Source organism: Idiotropiscis lumnitzeri, chromosome 1, assembly GCF_059441095.1.
Source record: "Idiotropiscis lumnitzeri isolate Australia: NSW breed Sydney's pygmy pipehorse chromosome 1, RoL_Ilum_1.0, whole genome shotgun sequence".
NCBI classification, from domain to species: Eukaryota; Metazoa; Chordata; class Actinopteri; order Syngnathiformes; family Syngnathidae; genus Idiotropiscis; species Idiotropiscis lumnitzeri.
The window spans coordinates 26,826,707-26,849,069 of NC_142391.1; the positions used below are offsets into that span (position 1 = coordinate 26,826,707).

At 42.8% G+C, this 22,363-nt stretch overlaps 1 protein-coding gene across 1 annotated transcript in view; it reads right to left on the bottom strand.

Moving 5' to 3' along the window:
• The window catches only part of adgrv1 (adhesion G protein-coupled receptor V1), a 95,581-nt gene that overhangs the window by 30,906 nt on the left and 42,312 nt on the right, over positions 1-22,363 (bottom strand). Inside the window, exons 54-89 of the mRNA XM_088292310.1 lie at positions 22,237-22,359; positions 21,922-22,144; positions 21,635-21,839; positions 21,372-21,518; positions 20,986-21,241; positions 20,378-20,580; positions 20,099-20,275; positions 19,798-19,980; positions 19,557-19,736; positions 19,232-19,396; positions 18,812-18,935; positions 18,578-18,701; positions 18,344-18,482; positions 18,058-18,243; positions 17,465-17,700; positions 17,154-17,302; positions 16,863-17,061; positions 16,569-16,788; positions 16,257-16,496; positions 16,017-16,166; positions 15,682-15,902; positions 15,313-15,592; positions 15,063-15,206; positions 14,793-14,964; positions 14,567-14,708; positions 13,848-14,416; positions 13,501-13,764; positions 12,880-12,997; positions 12,621-12,792; positions 12,294-12,536; positions 10,195-10,602; positions 9,878-10,050; positions 9,184-9,430; positions 8,947-9,086; positions 7,776-7,936; positions 7,329-7,429 (exon numbers count right to left, since the gene is read on the bottom strand). Coding sequence (XP_088148436.1) covers positions 7,329-7,429; positions 7,776-7,936; positions 8,947-9,086; positions 9,184-9,430; positions 9,878-10,050; positions 10,195-10,602; positions 12,294-12,536; positions 12,621-12,792; positions 12,880-12,997; positions 13,501-13,764; positions 13,848-14,416; positions 14,567-14,708; positions 14,793-14,964; positions 15,063-15,206; positions 15,313-15,592; positions 15,682-15,902; positions 16,017-16,166; positions 16,257-16,496; positions 16,569-16,788; positions 16,863-17,061; positions 17,154-17,302; positions 17,465-17,700; positions 18,058-18,243; positions 18,344-18,482; positions 18,578-18,701; positions 18,812-18,935; positions 19,232-19,396; positions 19,557-19,736; positions 19,798-19,980; positions 20,099-20,275; positions 20,378-20,580; positions 20,986-21,241; positions 21,372-21,518; positions 21,635-21,839; positions 21,922-22,144; positions 22,237-22,359 — 7,184 coding nt within the window. The remainder of the gene's footprint in view (positions 1-7,328; positions 7,430-7,775; positions 7,937-8,946; positions 9,087-9,183; positions 9,431-9,877; positions 10,051-10,194; positions 10,603-12,293; positions 12,537-12,620; positions 12,793-12,879; positions 12,998-13,500; positions 13,765-13,847; positions 14,417-14,566; positions 14,709-14,792; positions 14,965-15,062; positions 15,207-15,312; positions 15,593-15,681; positions 15,903-16,016; positions 16,167-16,256; positions 16,497-16,568; positions 16,789-16,862; positions 17,062-17,153; positions 17,303-17,464; positions 17,701-18,057; positions 18,244-18,343; positions 18,483-18,577; positions 18,702-18,811; positions 18,936-19,231; positions 19,397-19,556; positions 19,737-19,797; positions 19,981-20,098; positions 20,276-20,377; positions 20,581-20,985; positions 21,242-21,371; positions 21,519-21,634; positions 21,840-21,921; positions 22,145-22,236; positions 22,360-22,363) is intronic.

The following is a 22,363-nucleotide window of genomic DNA, read 5'->3' on the forward strand; positions in this document are numbered from 1 at the left end:
TTGAAAAACAGTGAGGCTACCTTCTCAAGGTCAACAAACTGTACTTTCTACGCACTTATGTGACAATCTTGTAGGGTTCCTTGTGGTTTCGGAGACAACCAGAAAAACATCACGTAATGTAGCTGTTGTTGGCTTTTAAACAGCTTAAAAAACTGGAAAGTTTTCTTACAACATATGGAAATTATAAAGTTAAAACGCAATTTCCGTCTGTGTGTGTGCGTGTAAAACACCCTCCTCCTTCTCGCAGTCTTGTGCCCACCTGCTCCTGATTGTTCCTTCCCTCACCTGCATCTCATCATACCGATGATCAAGTAAATTTAACCTTCTGCTTCATTCGGATTTAAAAAAACAAACAAAAAAAACCAACTCACAATATGCTGCGCGCACCTAAATATGACTTCAGTTCACCTTAAAATATTTTCATTTGTTTTAACTCTTGGTTCTGTTTTGGGCCATTCCCAAACTTCAGTCATCTTCCAGTAAAATAATTTTATTGGTTTGGTCCCAAATAGACTCCGTCTGAGACGTGTGACTAATGGCCCACTTTTAGCGGAACATGAACAGCCTAAAAGTCTGATGATTATCAAGTCAATTAGTTCAAGATCAGAAAGCCACACTGTTCTTCTAAAGAAGCTTCGCACATCCAACATCGCCCAAAAGCAACCACATGGTTGACTGACAGCAGTTCTCGTGGTCACTGAGTTGCAAACCGTTTGAATAGTGTTTCATTCAAGTTACTCCTGCAGGGTAGGTAATGTCTTCCAGAGGATTTACTTTCTACTTTAGTTTCATTCTAGTTCACATTTGAGTTGCTATTTAACAAATGCACTCAATTTGGCTTTGATTCTGTTTATAGCGTGATTGTGCCCAGAAAATTATTTTGTTCCAGCAATTATAGGCAGATGGATTTTGAAAAAAAAAAAAAACAACTGCACAATGGCCAATTGACATTGGCCAGTCATAAGAAGCACACCTTTGGGAAGCACCCGAGTAGTGCCAGGGAGAACCAGAGACGTCTAGCACTGTAGACTTGAACGTGAGCCAATTTGTGGAGCTACACTGACCCCTACAGGTTGATGTAGACGCTACAGAAGCTTGAGGGGCCACTCTGATCTGTTTGTTTATGGCTTGGTTGGGAAATGAGGGTATTAACGCTCAGTGCCATCTGTGCATTCTATTTGTTTGTGGATGCCAGCAATTGCACGAGTCTTGTTCTTTTTATGTTTTGTGGACAACAGCATCGACAAATTTGGTATTTTCATATTTACAAACGTTTGGTACAAAGTCCAATAAGTGGTTTGCGTCAAGCATTTTTAAATTGCAGTTTGTAATTCACAGCAGGTTTATGATTGAAACAAATAATCTTCATTCGACAAAACATAAGAATTTCTAACAGATGTGATTACAGTTGATTAAACCACGGGCTATATCCTTCCTCTGTTGAAGACATCCTGATTCCCTGAGGAAGTTAGCCGACTCATTTCAGGCAATTAAGATGGCTGCAGCCATTACTGTCTCTATCTCGTGTTCTGCCATGTGTTCAGGCAATCTTGTGAAACCGCTGCGTGTATCCATCTGAAGCACCAATGAACTCAATGGTTTCAGGGTAAACAAATGTCCTTCCAAACCGGCAAAGTTCACTTGTCATGCAGAGTGCGGCCAAGCCAAGCAGTCAAACTCCAAAAATAGAATGTTATTAAAGAGTTCTGTAGGTCCCCGCGTTGTTTATCATCTGTCGTGTTAGCAGTCCTGTTTGCTCTTTCACAAATAAGAATCAGGTAAAAGGTTCCATCTCAATGCATGTCGGATGGCACGTATGCAAAGAAATGCCATCAGAATTGTTGTGAAAGCTAACGCAAACGTTCGACTCAGACTTTATAAAATGAACAATCTTTTTTATTACATCTTTCCACGACAAACTCAAATGCTAGCGAGTCAACGGTGCAGCTAAAGTTCCACCATGTCGTTTTCAAATTGAAATAATACAACAGTTGTCAGAGAATTCCGCTCTGCGTGAGACAATAAGATGTGCAAAGGGTGTTAATAACTCAAGCACCTCATACTCCGGCGCAAACTCAATGTGGTACTAGCCAATGTAGGGGCTAACAGTAGAACCAGGCCGAAGGTGAGAGGTTGCTGTGGCCTCCTGTTTCTGTTTATATTGTGCTTTTTCTGGAAATAGAGGAGAGTTCATGGAAGTGATTTTGAGGTCACCAGCTGTTTGGTCAACAGACATTTGGCAAAAGTGTGAGTCCAGAAAGGGCAGAGTCACTTGCTGACATCTACTGCATTTGCATTACACTTAAGTATTAGAACGAATGGCTCATTGCTTGCCCACCAGTTGTTAATTTCAATTGTAGGCAAAGTATTGATTGTGGTTGTTGAAACTGTGATAGTTTCGAACGGTAGACACAATGAACCCTGATGGACTGAATTAGCGGTTAACGATTCCAGTTGAAAAGTTTTCACGTTTTAATGACTTTGTTCAAGGGTGATTAACTCTTTTGCATTTTTCCATCAGGATAACTTTAATCCTCCACGGAATTGGTGCTTGACATTAACAACAACAAAATAAGAGCATTTAAGAGATATTTCGACTTTTATCAGATCACAGTACAAATTTTAGTGGTGCATTCTATCAACTTTGTACAAGTGAAACCTCCAAAGTGGGAAAAATAATCCTTCCATGATGGTTGACTGAACAGCTGCTCTCATTTCAAGACAAATTTTCAAACTAGACATCTTGTGTGACTTCACAAATGACACTTCCTACTATATTCTTCCAAAACATTTGGTTTGAACTCCAAATTTCACCACTTTTGGATGTTCCACTTTCATGATTATGCAATGGTTTGGGTTGTCCAAATAAGGTCACATTTAAACAAAGTCATGTTTGTTTACAAAACCTTCCGCAGGGATCCTTGATGAGGCCTCTGTTAATGATAATAAAATATAAAGTGGGGCACTGGACTGCGTATAATTAGATTAGGGAAGATCATCATTGGTCAAACTGATGAGTCACACAGGATGTGCCCTGTCATTTTCAGGGGGATAACGGGTTTGAGAGAACCAGAAGGAGAGACCACATTTTGGTGCCTGGTAATATTCATACCTAATCCCATCAGAAAGATAAAAAGGGCCCAGCACGAGGACAAGAACATTATTCGGTATGAATTGAAACAACATGGCTCTGATCTGATCTCATGATGAGACAATTGCAACATTAAAGGCAAGAATTATGGGACTCCTACTCAGCCGAAAACAAGTCCTGACTGCGGTCACCCTGTTGTTTCCATCCCTCAGAGCCATTTACACAACTTGCTTTAGTCTCTCACTCACTCTCTTTCTCACTCTCTCTCTTGCTCTCTCACACACACACAGGCACGCAATGAAAACTCCCTGTTTTTTTTTCCCCAAACGCTCTCGGTCAAACGAACAAAAATAGGATGGGACATATTCTCTGACGTCAAACACAAATCTCATTGTTTTTTGATTTGATGATTGATTAGTCATGATGGGAACGGGTAAAACTTCCTCAGGAAAAAGTCTTATTTACATTGTGTTGATCTTTCTTCCCGACACGCCCCCTCCCAGAGAGTCAGCCGACTATACTTGTAAACCTTGACTCAAGCCTCTTTTACACAAAACACTTTTGGGAATCCCAGCAGTAACCACAAGCGCTTGTTCGCTCTGTTGAAATACGGGAAGGGAGGCGGGTGGTAGAGTGTTGTACGTGGAGGAGCGGTTGTCACGCCTGTGTTTATGGGCTGAGAAGCAAAGCTTTAAATGCTGGAGCTGGTCCCGGAGCTAACAGGAAATCCTTTCACCAGAACAAGAGTTACCTAAACACTCACTCAGATAAAGGACAACAGTGGGCATAGAAAGGGGGAGCACTTTACTGAGTCAGACTATGTGTGAGATGAGTTGGGGTAGGGGCTGTGTTATTACAACGCATTGGACATTAAATTGTGTTTTCATTGGCTTTAACTTTTATTTAGCAAGAACTGGTAACCCTGTTCGGTAACACAGGAAACCATTTCCTGAAAGTGAACATCCAAAAGCACACTAACGAGCATGTTTTGAGTATGAAGTTTGGACAAGCACAGCACACAATAGCCGCGCATTTCACACGTAGGTCTTCAGCAAAGGCCTACTTAGTTCGACTGGAATAAATCTACCTTATAATACCATCATTTATAACACCACGGCTGGAGAAATAATATACAGGAACACACTTACGCACCACTGAGTGAGTGTTGGACAAACTAGCTTCTCTTGAAAGAGCCGTCTTGAAAATGGCCTCGCAAGTGTATGTGCAATTAAATACACACTTTTTCCTCCTTCAGCCATTGTGGTTTAAAAAGCCCAAGAATATATTACCAGTTACAACTTCATGGCGTGTTGATTCCGCTCAGCGCCCCTTACGAGTGCGTATCCAATCACAAAACGTGTTCATCACCTTCAGCGTAAAGCCTTTCAACACGTGATCTGATTGTCTATTGCAACTGTCTATCAACTGTAAAAGCGCCCTAACTCACACAACACAGATCATATCTGAAGGCCTCGGATGAATAGTGCATACTACTGGTATTATGAAATCTGCCTGGCAGCACAAGCTAGATGAATTCCAATTGGATAAAAACTCTAACCTAAAAATTCAACTCTATGATATAATATGATGTGAATATGATCAGAATTTTTTGATTATGTTTGGCCAACAGAGAAGGCCTTGAAGACCTTGACAGCCTACCAATGCACAATAGCGACTTAGATGCTAACAGAATGTGTGTGTGTGTGTGTGTGTGTGTGTCCCACTTGGTCCAACAGATCTCACGCACCACTAAAGTGCAGATTATGGCAAGGTGCAGACATGAAATGATCCTTTTTACAAACCAGATATATACCGTATGTCCACAGAGTTGTATGGACAAGGTGCCACTGTTTAACTTTTAACATTCTGTTAAATTATATAATTATAATAATTATTTACTTTTTTTTTATAAAGTGCAATATAATCGAGGGCCATTTTTCTTATCAAAAAAACACATTACATCACAGAACAAATTGAACTTGTGTCTTAAGGCCCAACTGTATTGAATAGACTGAAGGACACATCTATCTATCTATCCGGGATAAATCAATGGGCATGTGTAAATAAAATTTTTAAAAAGTACTACTGTATACTGGCAAGGTACTTCTGTTGCATTATGTCTGCATTTCTCCCCAGATTACTGTAAACCAAAAGAAAAAAAGATCTCTCGTACTCTCTCAGTCATAATACACACACAGTAACTCACACACACGCACACAAACACATGGGGTAAATTTCCATTCAACGCAATTTTCAGTTGTCTTGCTGAGCACAGGGACAAAGTGCTGTACCAAGTTGGAGAAGCCTTCACTTCACTGCACTAATACCTCTGATGTGACTCTCATGGGATGAATCCTCATTTTTATTTCTCTGACTTCATTTCGACTGAAAACAGATGTTATGGTCTATTAGGCCTTTATGACAATGCAAGCTAATCAGCATTCGTCCCGTTCACTTCAGCATCGACTATGTGAGCAAAAGAATGTTGGATATCAATTTAAATAGATGGCGGTATCAGTTGAAATTCTGAACACCTTTATCCATAGTATAATCATAGTGAGCAGAATAGCAGAGGTCTGCATTGATGTTGCTCAACTTCACGTATGCTTCTAATGTCATGTGGCTTTTTTTCCTATTGTCTTTTGAGCTCAAGATTAGATTCGCGGGAAAGCTGAAGCCAGCTGTCAGTCAGCTGACGGTTGAGGGACGGGGTACACCCTGGAATGGTCACCGGTTCTTTTCAAGAATATATATTCCCACTAGAACAATTTGTAGACTTCAGTGCACCTAACGTGCATGTTTTTGAATTGTGGGAAGAAGCCAAGTACCGAGCAAGCAAACTTGTTTCGACTAACAACTATCCATCCATTATCTGTACCGCTTCTCCTCACAAGGGGTTACGGGGGGTGGAATAACAACTAATTGAATCTAATTCAAGAGCGCTCTACTGGCTATCCAAAGAGCTTGCTGTAATCGCGATGATCATGCCAGGCTTGGAATATTCTCTCTAGACAAATGGCATGAAAGGACAGCAGCTGGACACCTTGCAGCAGTCAATAAACAGTGGCATGACCTCAAGTGCAACTTTTCCATTTCCTTCATCCGCTCCAACTTCTCAAGGTCTCACTGAGGCATGGTTTTGGCATTTTTTGACAACTGTGGGTCAGCTTTAATTTTCTCCCAACAGCCAGCGGCATAAGCCCCGCCACTGCAGATGAAGAGCCCACTACATTGGTAGTGACTGGCTCTAGTCCTAATCGATGATCAGAAACCCCAGGGCATCCTTCATAGTACAAATGACAAGTACTGGGTCAGAAATGTATTTAAAAGCATAAATAGGATGTTAATAAATGTATGTAATGTATATTCTCAGTTGCCCAAATTTGTGGCCAAATGATGTTTGCAATTGTTCGTAAACGCTTAATTAGTGACGACAAATGACAACAAATGATCTTAATTTGCCACATTCTGCACTGAGCTCATCCATGTTTCCCATGTGGCAGACAACCCACGCTTCAAAGAAAATGCTGTTCAGTCAGGCCTTTGCATCCAGAATCCAATTCAATTGGGATGAGACCAGAAGAAAGAAAAACTGTCTTCAAAACAATAGTACAATGTCTTCTCTTCCAAGTAGGAGGCCTAAACATACATTGACATGGAAACAGAACAGGATGGAAATTTCCATTCCAAACCCATTTAGGTACAGGGGCTCTTTCCGGGCCATAAACGGGTTGAGCCCAAGGTGCGTAGCCCCCAACGACTCAAGGCTCATGTTTGTCAACCAAAGAGAGGGGCTACCTGTGGAAATTTACCAGTCCCGCACGTACATACACACATACGCACGGCGGAGAGACAAAGCAGAGACCGCATATCTTGCTCACTGCTCATGTGACAGCTTGCGTTTTTAATGGGCAAGGGTGCGGGAGACATAGTTTCGTTGTCAGGACACTGGAGCCCGCAAACAATGCAAACCGGTCACATGTGATTGTCTTTCCTTTTGTATATTCATGAATATTTACAAAGATGAATACAAACAATGTGTGATGGCTGAGCAGATGGACGATGTGCATGCATTGTCTGTGTACAAGGAGAATATTAATGTTGCCCTCCCAAAAACACATGACACGGTGCCAGGAAGGTTTTAGATGTTGCATTTTTTTTTTGTGCGGCCTTTGCGGTTTCGTAGTGTAGTGCCGGGCGGCTCCGGTGGTTTAAAACAGAACAAAATGAGCATTACCTGAGTTCCGAGGCAGCTCACCATCATGTGCGCTAGCAATTTGGCAGCAAACATGGGGAAACGGGAACACAGGACGTGTGCAATAATGGCCATTGCAAAGGCTGAAAAGGACAACAGAAAACATTCATTGTGATGGACGCAGCGAACCCAGACCTCAGCGACGGCTAAACTAGCAAAAACAGAAGAGAAAAACATTTGAGATGTATCATATTCTGTTTGTTTGTTAGTTATCGGACTATGTCCTGGTTTATGGAGGACAATGACCAGACGCTGGTTTTATTCTAACTTTGGATGGGTTGACAGTTCAATGGATGCCAAAGTGACTGAAACGGTTAAAATTAAATTAAATTCTGAAAAAAAAAAAACACAACCAATTGCAGGTCTGAATTTATTTCCCATAGCCATCTAATGAGATATTTGAAATTATTGCTGTGGTATGTGGCGTACCCGAGATGCAGATGAACCCGGAGGCATAGAAGGCCTGGTTATATGATGCAAGGGGGGCAAACTCCGCATAGGCCGTGTAGATAGACAAGTGTGAGCAGGCGCACTCCACGTAGCTCCCACTCTCTTTCACAACTCTGCAGTACTGACCATCCGATGACCAGCTTGACCATTCAGAAGACAGACATGAAATCAACAACATATCAAAACTAGGTCACAGGTATTTGAGCAATGCAATTCAGTTGATTTAAGATAGCAAATATAAGGTCAGTTGTTGCTGTGACAGTTTTGTGTCCTTTCCCGGGACATGAGCCTCCCAATCCAATCTCTCAGCAGTGTGATTATTGCAATAACATTGTACAGGGAGTTGTTCCAGCAAAGCCGAACCTGCCAAACCACTAAGCCCCAATGTAGACGTCCAGAATGTCCTCATTAATTTGAAGGTGAGTGGGAGGATTCGCAGCGTTGCAGACAAATGCAGAGTGGCCTCAGGCACTGTACGACATGCCGTGTGCACACTTAACAAGTTGACCTTGCTCAAATATGAGAGGGTGACAGATAAAGGGAAGCACACAGTACCAGCTTTACAGATTATTTGGATTAACGACGGGGTCTGGTATTACATTTCCTTGCTCAGATATGGGGCAAATTGATGGTCACTTGATTGCTTACTTCTTGTCAGAGTCCGTCCAGGGTTGTACTGAGAAGAATAATGCCGCCCGGAGGAGTTGTCTAAATTCAAGAAGTCCAACTTCTTGCAGATGATCAGGTTTTTTTTATTATAGACCACAAACTCATTGAGACTCAATTATCAGTGCCTCTGCTGGTTGCAGTCAAGTAGTGCACTCCAATTTACTTAAAGATTTCACTAAATTGACCTGTTTTGTAGACTGGTTGATAAGTCGACCATACAACCCCACATAAGCGTTTCAGTTGATTAATCAGTACATTACTCGTTTTTAGAATCTCGTCTTTCAATCCAGCAATTAACAGAGAACTTTCCACTCCCACGTCTGCTGCCACCGCTGGACAATAAAGCACTGCAGCGCGACGACATGTCTAGCCAACAAGGCGACACAGCCTTCATACATCTGTGCGATTCTGAGAGTATGAAAGCATTTTGCAATGCATTTTTAATGCCAAGGGGTCAACTCTCCATTCTGTGGTGGGCTACCTTGCAGTGGTCTGGTTCCAGAGAAGGCACATGGAACGTCCCGGTTTAAGTGGCTGACCGGAAGTGTGGATACGATATGTCACCTCGATACCATCCCGAAGGGGGCTTGACTTTCTGTCTTGTAGACTGGCAGAGAAAACCTAGACATGAACAGAAGAGGTCCTGCCATATAGTTCAACTATATTTTTATGGGGTAATACTGCCACCTGCTGTTCAAAATGCCTTTGAAATCCTTACCTTTCGATTAAGAGCATTTATCGTATCATTGGTGACAAACCAGAGGTCACTTCGAAACTCTGTCAGCTGAATACGGCTGAGGTTGTTGCAGTCAGGTGTGGAGACAGCCGGCACTGACAGCAAAGTGTCAGGGAGCTGGAAGAAATCTGAGTTCCGACCCCGGAATTTGTGTCCATTGATTTGTGTGGGATACCACTGGAAGGCAGAGATGGACATGTGTGCGCATGTGTCCAAGATCGTGCCTCTTCTGGAGAAAAAACACAAAGACATGCATTTTTTAAAAAACAAAATACATTTTAAGGCATTTTCTTCCAAAAGCAGTGTACCCAAAAAATAAATAAATAATAAAAATAAAAATCAAAGGATGCAAGGGCTACTTTGACAAACTTAACCTTAATTTACAAAGTAACACTCAAAACTATCAGATCAGTGGAGGTAAGAATCAATGGCTATAATAAGTCTACACACCTTTGTTAAAATGCAATATCAAAAGATATACATGCCGGCCTAGGAAAAATGCATTTTTGGCTTCTCTATCCATCAATGGCAGTGAATGAGTTAAGTAGTGCAAATTATTTTTTTTATTCTTTTTGAAAGTGGGAGTACGCTGCAAGTGGCCCCCAGGATCTAGTTTGGTGATAAATTCTGCATTTAGGGAGAAAGAAACATCCACTTTGTTTAGAAGTATACTCACATCTCACAGTGACTGCGCGTGATGATGGAGAATGCGAACCGTTCAGCCACTTCGGCGAGGTGGCTGAGGCTCCGTGTGTCTGTTCGACTGGGCTTGGCCAACGCACACAGGAGGTCGTAGGTCAAATTGCGGCTGCTTTCATGAATAGATGCTCTGTCGGACATTGCTAGTACCTACATAAAGAAAACGGAGATTGCAACACGGAACAGCAAGGTCGTCAAACATTTATAGTACTGTAAATTTATCTGGTCGGAGGTTCGGGCAATTTTGTGAAATTGGATAATTTCCTGCAGGACACTTGATACTATCGTGCTCACCTTCTCCAGAGCTTCAAGCACAGCTGTCATCTGCTCTCGGGACAACACCGAGGCGGTCTGATCGATGAGCCCTCGCAACACCTGGTTGAGTGTTGCTGGGTCGAGTGGTTGATGCAACTTCCCCACAAAGGCCCACAAAGTTGCACTTGCAACATTTGTCACAAGTGTCACATTTGCCAGGCCAAAGTCAGGGTGCACTCTGGCGCCCCCTGTAGCATTGAACAGCTCCACTTGGAAGCGCTTAGGCCGGGGGAAAGACGACGGCAGGTCAGGGGTCAGATAAATGTCTACGGATGTGTTCTGGCGACCCGTGTCAAAGGTCAGCTCGCCCTCCTGCTGAGGAAAATCCAATCCTTCTTTAGCGGGATGGATTACAAACGGTCCGAGCATCTCCTTTCTGGAAAGCTCCTAAAGAGGGAAGAGATTGTGAGTTGTGGGTAAATTAAACAGATTTCCATCATCCATCCATTTTCTTTGGCGCATGCTTGTCCAAATTAGAGTTGCAGGTGAGTTGGAGCCATTCCCATCTGATTCAAAGTCGAGAGACTGAGTTTGTTGGATTATTTAATGTGATTAAAACTAAAAATGTTAATGTGTATTTGTCGGCATTTGTTTTTAATAGTCTAGTCTATAACATGTCATAGATATGAATTCAGAAAGAGAATTCAAGCATTTCCAGCAAATATGGTGGGGTGTACTCATATATGTTGAGCATTGCATATGTATGCAATTCCTGTAAAATCCTGCACATGCGCTTGGTTTGGTTGAAAACATTAAGTAGACAAAATGAGGTTGACTGAGCAATGCTTTTGTCTCACACCAAAGCTTTTGTAAGCCAAAGATAATAGTTGAGATGATGAAAGCGGGACAGCACCATCATGTGTTTCTGGGTGAAGTTATAATTTTTGTGGAGTGCAATTTTTTCCTTTAATCTCCAATATGACAAGATGAAAGTGCTCGACGACTAATAAGTCTCTGGTTTGGCCGAGTGCATTCAAGGTAAAAGAAAGGAGAGAGGAGAGAATTCTGCATGGTCTCTAATCAATGAAAAAGTTCTTATGTTAACTTTGACTTGATTGCATTAAATGTGTTTACGTACAGTCACTATTTTAGGATTACAATATAATGTGCAAGGGAATGACTACATGGAAACGCCTCTGCATTTAAGAATTCCTACATTGTGTTTTGAGACCACATTAAGATGTCTTTGAGATTTTTATTGGATATGAATGTCATTAGATTTGCGATAGTGAGCACATGGTCCAAATGAGACAAAAGTGGGTTTGTCATAGACAAACACAATACAGTACTGGCGATTACTGAGAGTAAAATTTTTTCACCGGTTTCAACTACTTTTGCGAGTTATATTTGTCATATTTGTCACTCTGAGAACACTCCACAGCTCCTTCAGTGATAGACTGTTACACCCTCGCTGTACCAAAGAGAGATTTCGCCGCTCCTTCCTGCCGACTGCTGTCAGACTTTTTAACAAGAACATTGGGTCAGGCCTACAAACGGGAGGGCATTAGTGCAATCCTAGGATGCTATATACACTACTACTGTACTTTCAGCCAATGGTGTACTTAAATATTGACCAATGATGTATTTTGTTTACCATTACAGTATTCTTATTACAGTACTTCTATCACTGCAGCATTTCTACCATTGCAGGACGTTCACTATTACAGTACTTTTATCATTGCAGTACTTTTCTATCATTTCAGTACTCTTACCATTACAGTACTTTTATCATTGCAATATTTTTATCATTGCAGTATTTTCAATCATTCAGTAGTTTTTATCATTACAGCGTTTCCCCCTCTGTATAATGGACAGGCATTAGGAGTGTTTCCTTACACTTAGATACGTTTATACTGTGTATATTTGCATGCTTTTTATGAATGTCTGCTGCTAATGTTATACATTAACGGCTACATTACGCCGCCGACTCTGTGTGATCTATATCTTTGCTGCTGTAACACCTCAAATTTCCCCATTGTGGGACTAATAAAGGACATCTTTATCTTTATCATCTACTATATGCCTGTGAATTTGTAGTTGGCTGCTTGAATAATAACAAAACAATAATTGTTTCATACCAGAGTACGATACCGCACAGACATTGTTGAAGTGGTGCTTGCTCTTCTGTACACCTGAAGACTGAGCTTTGTGGTCGTTGGAACAGCAGTGGGAAACCTGTGGCTAATGCCAAAGTACACGACACCTTGTGGATCGTCACTCTCCGCCAAGGTGATGTTGGCAAATCGGCTGGTCTCATTAATGGCGGCGCCTGAGCCCACCTGAAAAACTTCCACGAAGAACCAAGTGTTGTACTCTGGTTCCTATGGAAACATGAACAGATTGGAATTTATTTTCTACACTACAGACTAAACTTGACTCTCCGAAAGATCAATATTGGGTCTCACATCATCATCTTGGACCTCCAAAGTAAACGCACAGAAGATCTCCCCTTTCCTACATAACACAAATCCGGAAGTGTGCGCCAGCTGTTTGGTCAGGTTGACCCCATTGCTGACAAGAGTCGGAGCTGCTTTGTCAAAAGTAGCTCTCCAGAAAACCTGCACATCTTCAAAGGCTCTAAGCAAAAAAAGAAAAGGTCATTTACTGTAAATGAATAAGAAGTGAATAATTGTACATGACATTTAGCCCAAGACCTTAGATTACCTGTTTTCCTGCCTTTGAACATGCAGCTGAACTGTTCTGTTCTCTGAATCTTCATCAAGAAACTGTCCCTTCAGAGAATTGTGACTGAAGCCTATTATACCATTATGGAAGTCACTACCTGTTATGCACAGAACAAAATCTATTAAAAATTATTCCATCCATTTTCTATACCGCTTATTCTCAGAGTAGTGGGTCTTCCAGAGTCTTGAAGAATCTTCACCAAAGATAATATTTTGGCATCACGATGGAAGGCAAACTATCATACGGCAGGGCACTGCACACAGGCGGATGGCCTTGCCGGCAATCTAAAATACCACACTATTTTTTTTATTGTTAGTACACCTATTTTTTTCAATCCATTGAGAGGTAATGTCAAAATAGGACAAAATAACAGCTGGGAATTTGGTTAACAGTGGCTCAAACCAAAACGAGAAATCAACCTAATTAATGAAAGTGGGACAGGACATTACATTACACATTTAGATGACAAACACACTTTCAGGGAACATTTGGTTGCACTGGCACATATAACTAATTCCGGCCAATAATGAGTGAAAAACAGAATAAAGCACACTGCACATGGCAGAGAAACCTTGCGCGATTGAGCACAATTTATCTTACCAAGGATGGTGATCTTGGAAAAGGCCCCAAAGCCTTGGTGTTGACTGTCAGTGATCTGTGCCCCACCTTCAGGATCACTGAGATAGATAAAAAACACCTCCTGTCCTTCTGGTTCTGAGTCATCCAAGATGTAGAGGATCACCTCTGTCTCATTTTGACCAGCCGGCAAGTGTACAATGCTGGACTCCAAGTGGAAGTCCTGATTCTCCTTCGCTAGGGGCCAAACAGGTTCGAGCGTGAAAGGGAATGGTGTTGTGCTTCCGTCTGGCGGCATATTAAAGTCATGAAAATCAATTCAAACAATGTACTTTTAACTTGAAAAATTGTCATTGAGTGAATCAGAGTACCTCCATAAGCTTGGAGCTTAACTTGTACATCTCCAGCCACACTGTCTGACCTGCGCACCCTGAGGAGAACCCTGCGCTCCTGCAGGCTCCCTTCATCCTTATCCTCGGGTACTTGGACCAGTCCAGGACCTATACTTAGCACACCACTGGCCACATCACTTGCCAAAATGGTGATAGTTGCCAGACTGTGTGGTGGGTTGATTCGAGGGAAGACATCTGCCCAAACCAAGTTTGGAGTAAGGATTTCAACGACTGTGAGGTTGACGTGAAAATATTCATCCGGCTCAGAGAGGGAGTCATCCAGGATTGACAGCTGGAGGGAACTGTTGGTTTGGCGAGGAGAATCAAAAGTCAAATGGCCCTTTGGCATGGCCATGAAATCAACTTCTGCAGCAGCACTGCCTGCTATTGTTGTGTAGGTCAGGCGAGTGCTGTTGCTACGAGAACCGTAGAGCCTCTGCACATAGAGCGTTATAGTCTGAATGTCCTCCTCGATGACTAGCTGGCGGGATTCTGGCAAAAACTGGTAGATTCCCAGCGGCTCTACTTCTGCCAATGTAAATCCCGACCTGTGCAGACACAATAATGTAGTTGATACGGTCCGCGTTTGGTGTAGAATTGTACTTATTAGTTGGTCTTGGTAAGATTCAAATTTTCAGGCTTTGGTGTATACATGCAATGACTAAATACTGACAAGTCCAAGCAATGAAAAGTCTTACCTGAGCTTGACATGGCTACCTGCAGCAGTGCCAGAGGTAGCGCCCGTGAGGTATAACGCATGTGAAGTGGGCACAGATGCATCAGCCAGGGCTGTCAGAGGTATCGTCTTTGTCCTCTCTCCATGGGTAAAAAACAGTGAGCCTGAATAGGAGGAATGAGGACATTTCAAATATGCTTTGCGAGCAGTCCTATTCTTGTATTTATACTCTGGTCTGGATTTGTTACCTGAATTTGGCACAATAGTTCCAATTCTAAAACCAGGTGGAGACAGTCCTGGAGGATACCCTGATCTCCACTTGACCCTGACATCACCAAACAACCCGGTTCGTGTAACCTTTGCTTCACATTTCCCTGTATCAACGTTTGAAACGAACAAAGCCAGGGAGGCGAAACCCACCTGCAGAGAATGCATGAAACAAACAAATAATACTGCGTCTTATTGGCTTTTTTTTTCATCTGAAAAATAATGGGGCGTTTCATGATATACATGCTAACCTCTGAGCTAGCAGCTTCCTCTGGCACAGTCACCATAGCAACAGAAGACTCGTGATTGAGGAGCGGCGGTGTGCCAAGTAAAGGACTGACCATTCTTACATTAGTTAGCTCTACTATGAAACTCCCGCCCAAAGACAAAAACACCTGCCAAAGAAAAAGCAGTCAGTTTCACAACGTACAACGCATGAACTCCAACTGCATTTTGAGTCTTAATTGAGTCATGCTCATAAGAAACTGAGCCAAATCTTACCTGGCTGCTGATGTGTAACGCAACAGTACTGAACACCTGTCCCTCAGTGAACAACAGTTGTCCTTCTGTTTGTCCTTCCTCAAACATGCCCATGTCCACGACCTCTTCGGTCCCACCAGTGACCCTGTAGCCCACACTGACATTGCCAAACAGCCCCGCCAGCCGAGTCGCATTTAGAACCAGAACTCTACGGACCTCTGCCCCTGCCCCTTCGACAAAAAAAGACTGCTGCTCAGGAGTCAGGGAGAAGACACCGTGGGGCTCATCATTAGCATGTACCCTAAAGGATAAAAAGAAAGACTTAAAGATTGTGACTGGATTCAATCTATCATTTCGACCCCTGAAAATCAGCATAATCACACAACCAACCTAATGTGGGTGCGTAAAAGCATTGAATTGGGAGCCAGGGTAGCGCCACCCTCCACTGCTGTCAGCTGAACAGTGTAGAGCTCCTCCAGTTCTGGCACAGAGTCAGGCCTCAGGCTAATAACTATTTCTGCCTCACGCTGGCCTTCCATGATTAGCACAGAGCCAGAAAATACCAAAAAGTCACCAGCTATGTCAAAGTCGGAGTGGATCAGCCAGTGAACCTGAAACACGAAATCAAAGTGTTTCATGGCGCGCATGAATAAAAGATACAATTATGCATTCATCTTAAGCTTAACCGTGCCAAATTGTGGTTCAAGCGTTTAAAAGGATTTTACCGTCACGTTACCCGTGACACCCTCTCGGCGTGTGACGTGCAAGGAGATGTTGAATGGACCTTCCGCTTCTGTGGGTTCGTTGTAGACACGCTCTTGAAGTGCATCTTGTGTAAATTGAACTATACCATTTGGGTCGCCAAACTTTTCAATCTGGAAGTGAAAACCAAATCAATAGTAAGGATTGTAAATCGGGATTGTGTCTGAGGAATTTTGAGTCTGTTAACAAAAATATTGAATTGCCTTCAGTGTTATGAATCCAGCCTGAGAGTCGATGTCCACGTCCCCAGACAGAAGGCTAAGCTCTATTACGAATTTTTCCTCCACCTCCACTTCCCCATGAGGGAGGATACGAAGTGCAATAGTGCGTGTACCGTCCTCCCCATCATTGAAAAAAAAAGAGCCATTCAAGGGCTCTCGAATGTCTGCATTGGATGGAAGAAGAGGTGCTCTGCTGTTTGGACCGAGGATAATCCAAGCAACCTTTGACGTAAAGATAAAATCACCATTAGAATTCAAGATTATCACATGAGATGGGACGTGTTTATGTGGTACCGTCGCGTTGCCCCAAAGGCCTCCTGCCCTCTCCAAGACCAGCGTGAGTTTTTGAGTGTCGTTGGGGTTGCTGATAGTGATGAGGCTCTCATTGAGGAACCTCACAATACCGCCTGGAGCGTCGCTCTTATTGATGGTCACCCTGGCGACAGTGTGAGAGCCGAGCACTGCCCCCCCTGTGCTTTCGACCAGCAAGATCTCGAACATCTCTGCATATTCGCTAGCATAGATCATTTTAAATGTCAGTCATCATGAATAGATTACTTTGCCTTTGTTAGATCTGATGGTTCTCACCTTTCCATGTCATCTAAAATTGTAACATTAACAAAACCGGTTTTCTGGCCTTCGACAAACATCACCGAGCCATTGTTTGCAATGTAGTCAAGACCCGGAGTTGCATTCAGGCTTCTGAAAATGAACTCTACTGAAACGGTTCCATAAGAACCTGCCGTCCTCAACACTGGGATCAACAAATTCCCCGCATTCTCCTCAACTGAAATGGCAGCGCAAGAAGTTGGATAGTGGACATTTCTGAACACAGATTGAAACTACTGAAGACTGCAAGGCACCCTAATTCTGACTCACCCGTGATGCTGATGTGGTCATGCCTGAATTCTAAGATACCCTCAGCGTTGTCATTCATCTGTATTACAATAGCAAGAGATGAGACGTCATCTATGGCTGGGGGCTGGTCCACTTGAAGACCTGACTCCTTCACTGTGTAATCCAAACCACTGACCAGTAGGAGGAGACAGACATTGCAAAATCAATTGCACAAAGTCATATAAACACATTATATGAATTTTAAAAGTCAAAGAACGGGTTATGTCTCATGCAGAGGCAAACCAACCTCAAATCAATTTTCTTCTACATTACGACATATAATTTATTTGTACCTGATATTGACTAGATCCACATCAGTAATGTTGACATAGAACATCTCAGGCCCCTCTGGAAGACTGTCGTCAAGGATACGCACTGAAACATGTTGTGATGTCAGACCTGGGGTGAAGAGCAGCCGTCCCGAAGCAGAAGCAAAGTCTTCGCCACTGACTGCTGTGTTGCCTGAGGTCTGGTATGTGACCCACACACTTCTCAAACTGCCCAAAGTGCGATTAATAGTCACATTCACCTGAAGGCAAAGAGTCACAGGTATACTTTTTCTTTTGGAACCAGGACTAAAATGACACAATCAGAGTGCATTTTGAGAAGTTGCACAGGACAGCAATGTAGAAAAGATGAAGGGTGACTTACCATCCCTCAGTAAAAGTTACAAAATCAGTATGAACTTCAGTGAAGCATCATGAATGGCATTGTACTCAAGAATACAGTGAACATGAACACATTTTTTTCAATGAACTAATTTGAATGTGTGCGTGTGTGTTGGTGGCAGCGGGGTAGAAGCAGTAAGGAGAAAAACAAGTACCGACAGTGGCAAAAATGGCAGCGTTATCGTTATTTTGATGCTGTACTTGCAGCATGTACTTACAGTTTCCTCCTCCTCAATTGCGCTTATCTGCTGCTGTGTGAATGAGAACAGGCCATAAGGTCTGTCGCTGGCAGCCATGGTTATTTTGGCATGTCTTGCAGTGGGGCTGATTTCCATTCCTGGGGTCATGGACGTCAGGGTTAATAGAAAATCACGACGTTCCTCAGGAAAGGCATCATCCACAGCCTGGGATTGCAACAGAAAGAACACAAAGCACTGTATTGCAGGTGCGTGAGCTTATTCTATCCACCAGAAAGTAAATCCTGCACTCCTCTTTGGCCAGTACCTTCAAAGTGAAAGACGCAAAAGATTGTTGGTCTTTCATAGTCACTGAGCCAGTGAGGTCTGTGAATTCAGCTACCAAAGCAGGTGTGATATTCCACTGCACCTGCACTTTACCAAACACACCTGGCCCGCGGATAAGGCTGGGAAAAACACATTATTATTATCATTATTATTAATAAATTCCACACCGACACCTAAGAATATGTCCTATTTCTTCCCATTGTGTTCATCTCACTTGACAACAGCGCTGCCATTATAAAATCCTTCAGGTTCGCCGATGAAAATATTTTTGGAGGACTCTGCCAGCCCTATGATACCAAGGGCAGCCTTGTCTGCCATGATAGTGATAGTTGCCAAACCTGGCGTATAACGTGAGAGAAGAGGAGAGTTTATACATCGATAAAAAGACAAGACTCCAATGATTTCATTCAGTTTCTCAGTCGTAGTGGTTAGTTGTAAATAGTAGTACCATTTAAAGGGTCAATGGCAGCACCGCCATCACTTTCAGGAAAGAGCTTGACAGTGAAGTGTTCATCTCCCTCTAGTACGCTGTCCGCAAGGGCTCTTATCACAAATGTCTTCATTGATTCAGTCTGGAAAGCCAACAGAACTGCTAAATTACATAGTTCATTAAAACAAAAAGGGATGCATTATGAGATCAATATTGTAACATTGTGAGAGGTGTTTTGTAATATTCCCCCCTCAAATGTAGCTAAATATAACAAGTGATTACATAATGGTGTTTTCTTCAGTATTACACAAAAATAAATGTTCCCCAAATACATTTAAGTTCCCTTCCTTCAATTTTGTAAATTCCTGTTTTATTCCTGGTTTCCAACTTTTGAATATTACTAGAATTTTGAAACCCCATTACATATTTACATTGTACCTCAGTGAAGACAATAGTGCCATTGAGAGGTGAAAGGTCATGAACAGCTTGTGCTTCCAGCTGCCACACGAGTGTCACAGCTCCCTTGCCTCTGTCACTGCGCAGTACTGCTAGTACAGCGACAGCAGCGGGATCTTCAACAAACTCTGGCTCATTCACCGTAACCTTGGAGAGGATGGACGTTTTGTGACTTATTGTGACAAGAAAACACACGTATAAAGTGTCCATAAAAGTTCTTTACACTTTGAAAAATGAAAAGAAGTAGATAAGATTAAGGTTAGTTAAATATGTTTCATGTATTCATGTTTACGGGTTTAGTTTGCACCTCAAGCTGTTGGAATCCAAATCGTCCTAAAGGTGAGTCATTGGCCGGAATGCTGACAGTGACAGAGGTCACATTTCCGAGTCTAGCGCCACCAATCACCTGCAGTAAATTGACTTGGAACTTTTCCAAAGCCTCCTCATGGTCCTCGTCCAAGATGGAGATAGCAAACACAGCCCTCCGCTAGAAGAACCATGTCATTAGCGACTTGTCAAACAGTTCCCATTTGATAACATCCATTTACCTGCCCATCTTGGAACGTGATGTTGCCAGATGAGGGCCTGAAATCATTAAGATCAGCAGTAAGGGGCTGAGCTTCCCAGTAGGCAACCAGTCTTCCAATTGCACCGGCAAGTCGCTCCACTGTCAGGTGGAAGATGTTGTCAGGTGCCGGCATCTCATAGGCCATCATAACTCCAGCGCTCTCCTAAAGTAGGATTAAGAAATAAAGCTGAATTTTTTGCACCTACAATGCACCCTCAGATTTTGCGTCAATAGAGCAAATTTCTTCCAGGGCTCAGCCCTTCGCCAAATCCCACACTTACTTCTGGCATTACAAACTGCAGGATTCCTCGAGGGTCGTCATTTTCCTGGATGGTTATTTCAGCTACTTCCATGCCAGGTCTCTTTACAGAGGGCTGGCTTGCCCCAGCTAGCCCACTAACTAGCTCCACACTGGTGATATTTACCAGGAAACTCTCTGACAGTTCTGGGATGTCATCCTGAAAGAAAACACATTTGTACATTTTAGAGCAAATTATGCATGAAGACATAGCTATTGGAATTTATTTTTGTTGTTCTATGACACAACAGTTAATTCTTACTGGAAGGATTGTGATGGTAACAAGAGCCACAGTTGCTCCTTCTGTCATAATGATGGTGTCATGTTTGGCAATGTAGTCCTCATCAGCGGCGGCCTGCTTGGATGGAGGTTGGTACAAGGCTGGCCTGGTCTCATAATGTATTTCCAACTCGCCAGAGGAGCCGTGCTCCCGTATTATGGACAAAGTCAGAGTGACTGGAAAGCCTGCAAGTTCAGAGAAAGTTATTTAATTGAGAGAATAAAACCCAAAACAAGAACTATTTAATACAGAAGAATTCTCATGGGAGTTGACAGGCAAAATGTCAACTGTTAAAATACTCTTGATATGTTTCGGACTAATCCGACAGTCTTCTCAGATGGATTAAGACAAACCTCGGATTAGCTATATCCTGGAAATGCTTAAAGAACTTTTACAGTAAGTCTCAAAGTGTTTTTTTTTTCTTGTAACCATTTCTTAAGAAACATAATCAGATTTTGCCTTGTTAGAGAACACATAATACAATCAAGCTGGCTGCTGGATAGCGATGAAGTCTAAATATCTTCAAAGAAAAAGACATTTCCTTGGTTCATCATCACACATGCGTCCTTTGTGGACTGACAAATGCTCACCGAGTGGTTCTTGTGTTAGAGTAATCTGAGAGTCCAAATGCCATTCAATCATCCCGTAGGGGGAACCATTCGGTAGGATGGTGAGGAGCGCTTGCGCCCGCAATTTATCAATGACAGCAGCCTGTTGAATGTCTTGCAGCTCAACCGTGGTCACATCCATGAGGGTAATGGTAACACTTTCTCTCAGCTCTGCAAAACCATCTGACAGCACCGTCAGTGGAATGACGGCAACCGACTGACCCTCTGAAAACGTAACCTATGAGGATGACATTGCAGCTTTAGAATTATTTTAGGTTGCTGTTTGTAACTGTGAAAAGTTTGGGACATATACCGAGACCTCCCCGGCAAATAATGTGAAGTGGCATTACGAAGGAGCATTTACGCACCACTCCAGAAGTGGGATAAATGTCCGCCACACTCCCACTGGCAGTCCAGTGTACAGTCAGTCGGCCAAAAGTCCCCTTTCTCCTCTCCACGGTGAGGGAGATCTGATGATTCCGCTCCAACTCCTCAGCTTCCAGAGACAACGAATTCTGGAAAGGGTAGACAATTTAATACCACTTGAGGGATTATAATCAGTATTTAAAAAAAAAAATCTCATACATACAGCAAATGTAACACTCTGATAGCACAAGGTATGTTATCTTGCCTGCGCAAATCCAATCACTCCGTGGGCGTTGTCATTGCTCGGAACCTCAACGGTCACCTGACCCCCAAATCCAATCTCTGCGCCACCCTTTGGATTCTTCAAGCGAACCCGAAAGTGCTCCTGCTTTTCAGGAATATCATCATCTAAGATATTCACCGCAATCTGTAGCTCGCTGTCACCGGGTAAAAAATGCAACTCGCCAAAACTGGGGTGGAAGGAAACAATAAAAATGTTTTGTAGAACTGAACTGAACTTTGCAGCTCAAGAGGAGATAAACAACACAATACCTGGGGATGAAGTCCGATTGATTGGAGACTGAAGTTAATTGATAAAGTCTGGAGCGGTTCTCCTCAGAAGAAGCCAAGAGTGTCTTGGTGGTGTTGAGAGAGGGGACTTTCCAGGAAAAGAAACTCATCGCTGGTGGGGCCTTCAAAATGATGGTGAACAGGCTGGCATCAGACCGCCAGGCGTAGAGTGATGAGCTATTTCTTCCAGCGAGCACAACGTAAACTGGGAGAGAGAATTCAAGTACATCACAAGTCACATACCTGACATGATTCTGTCATCGTTTACATTAGTAAACTGCCATTTTGTGCACATACTGAGTTCAGAAGGAGCTGTGAACAGATGAATGGAGGCGAGGCTTGGGTGAGTAATGGACTGTAGCAACTCGGGCAAACGTTGCCCTGATCTCCACAGGAGCACCTCACAGGTGGGAAGGTCACCTGA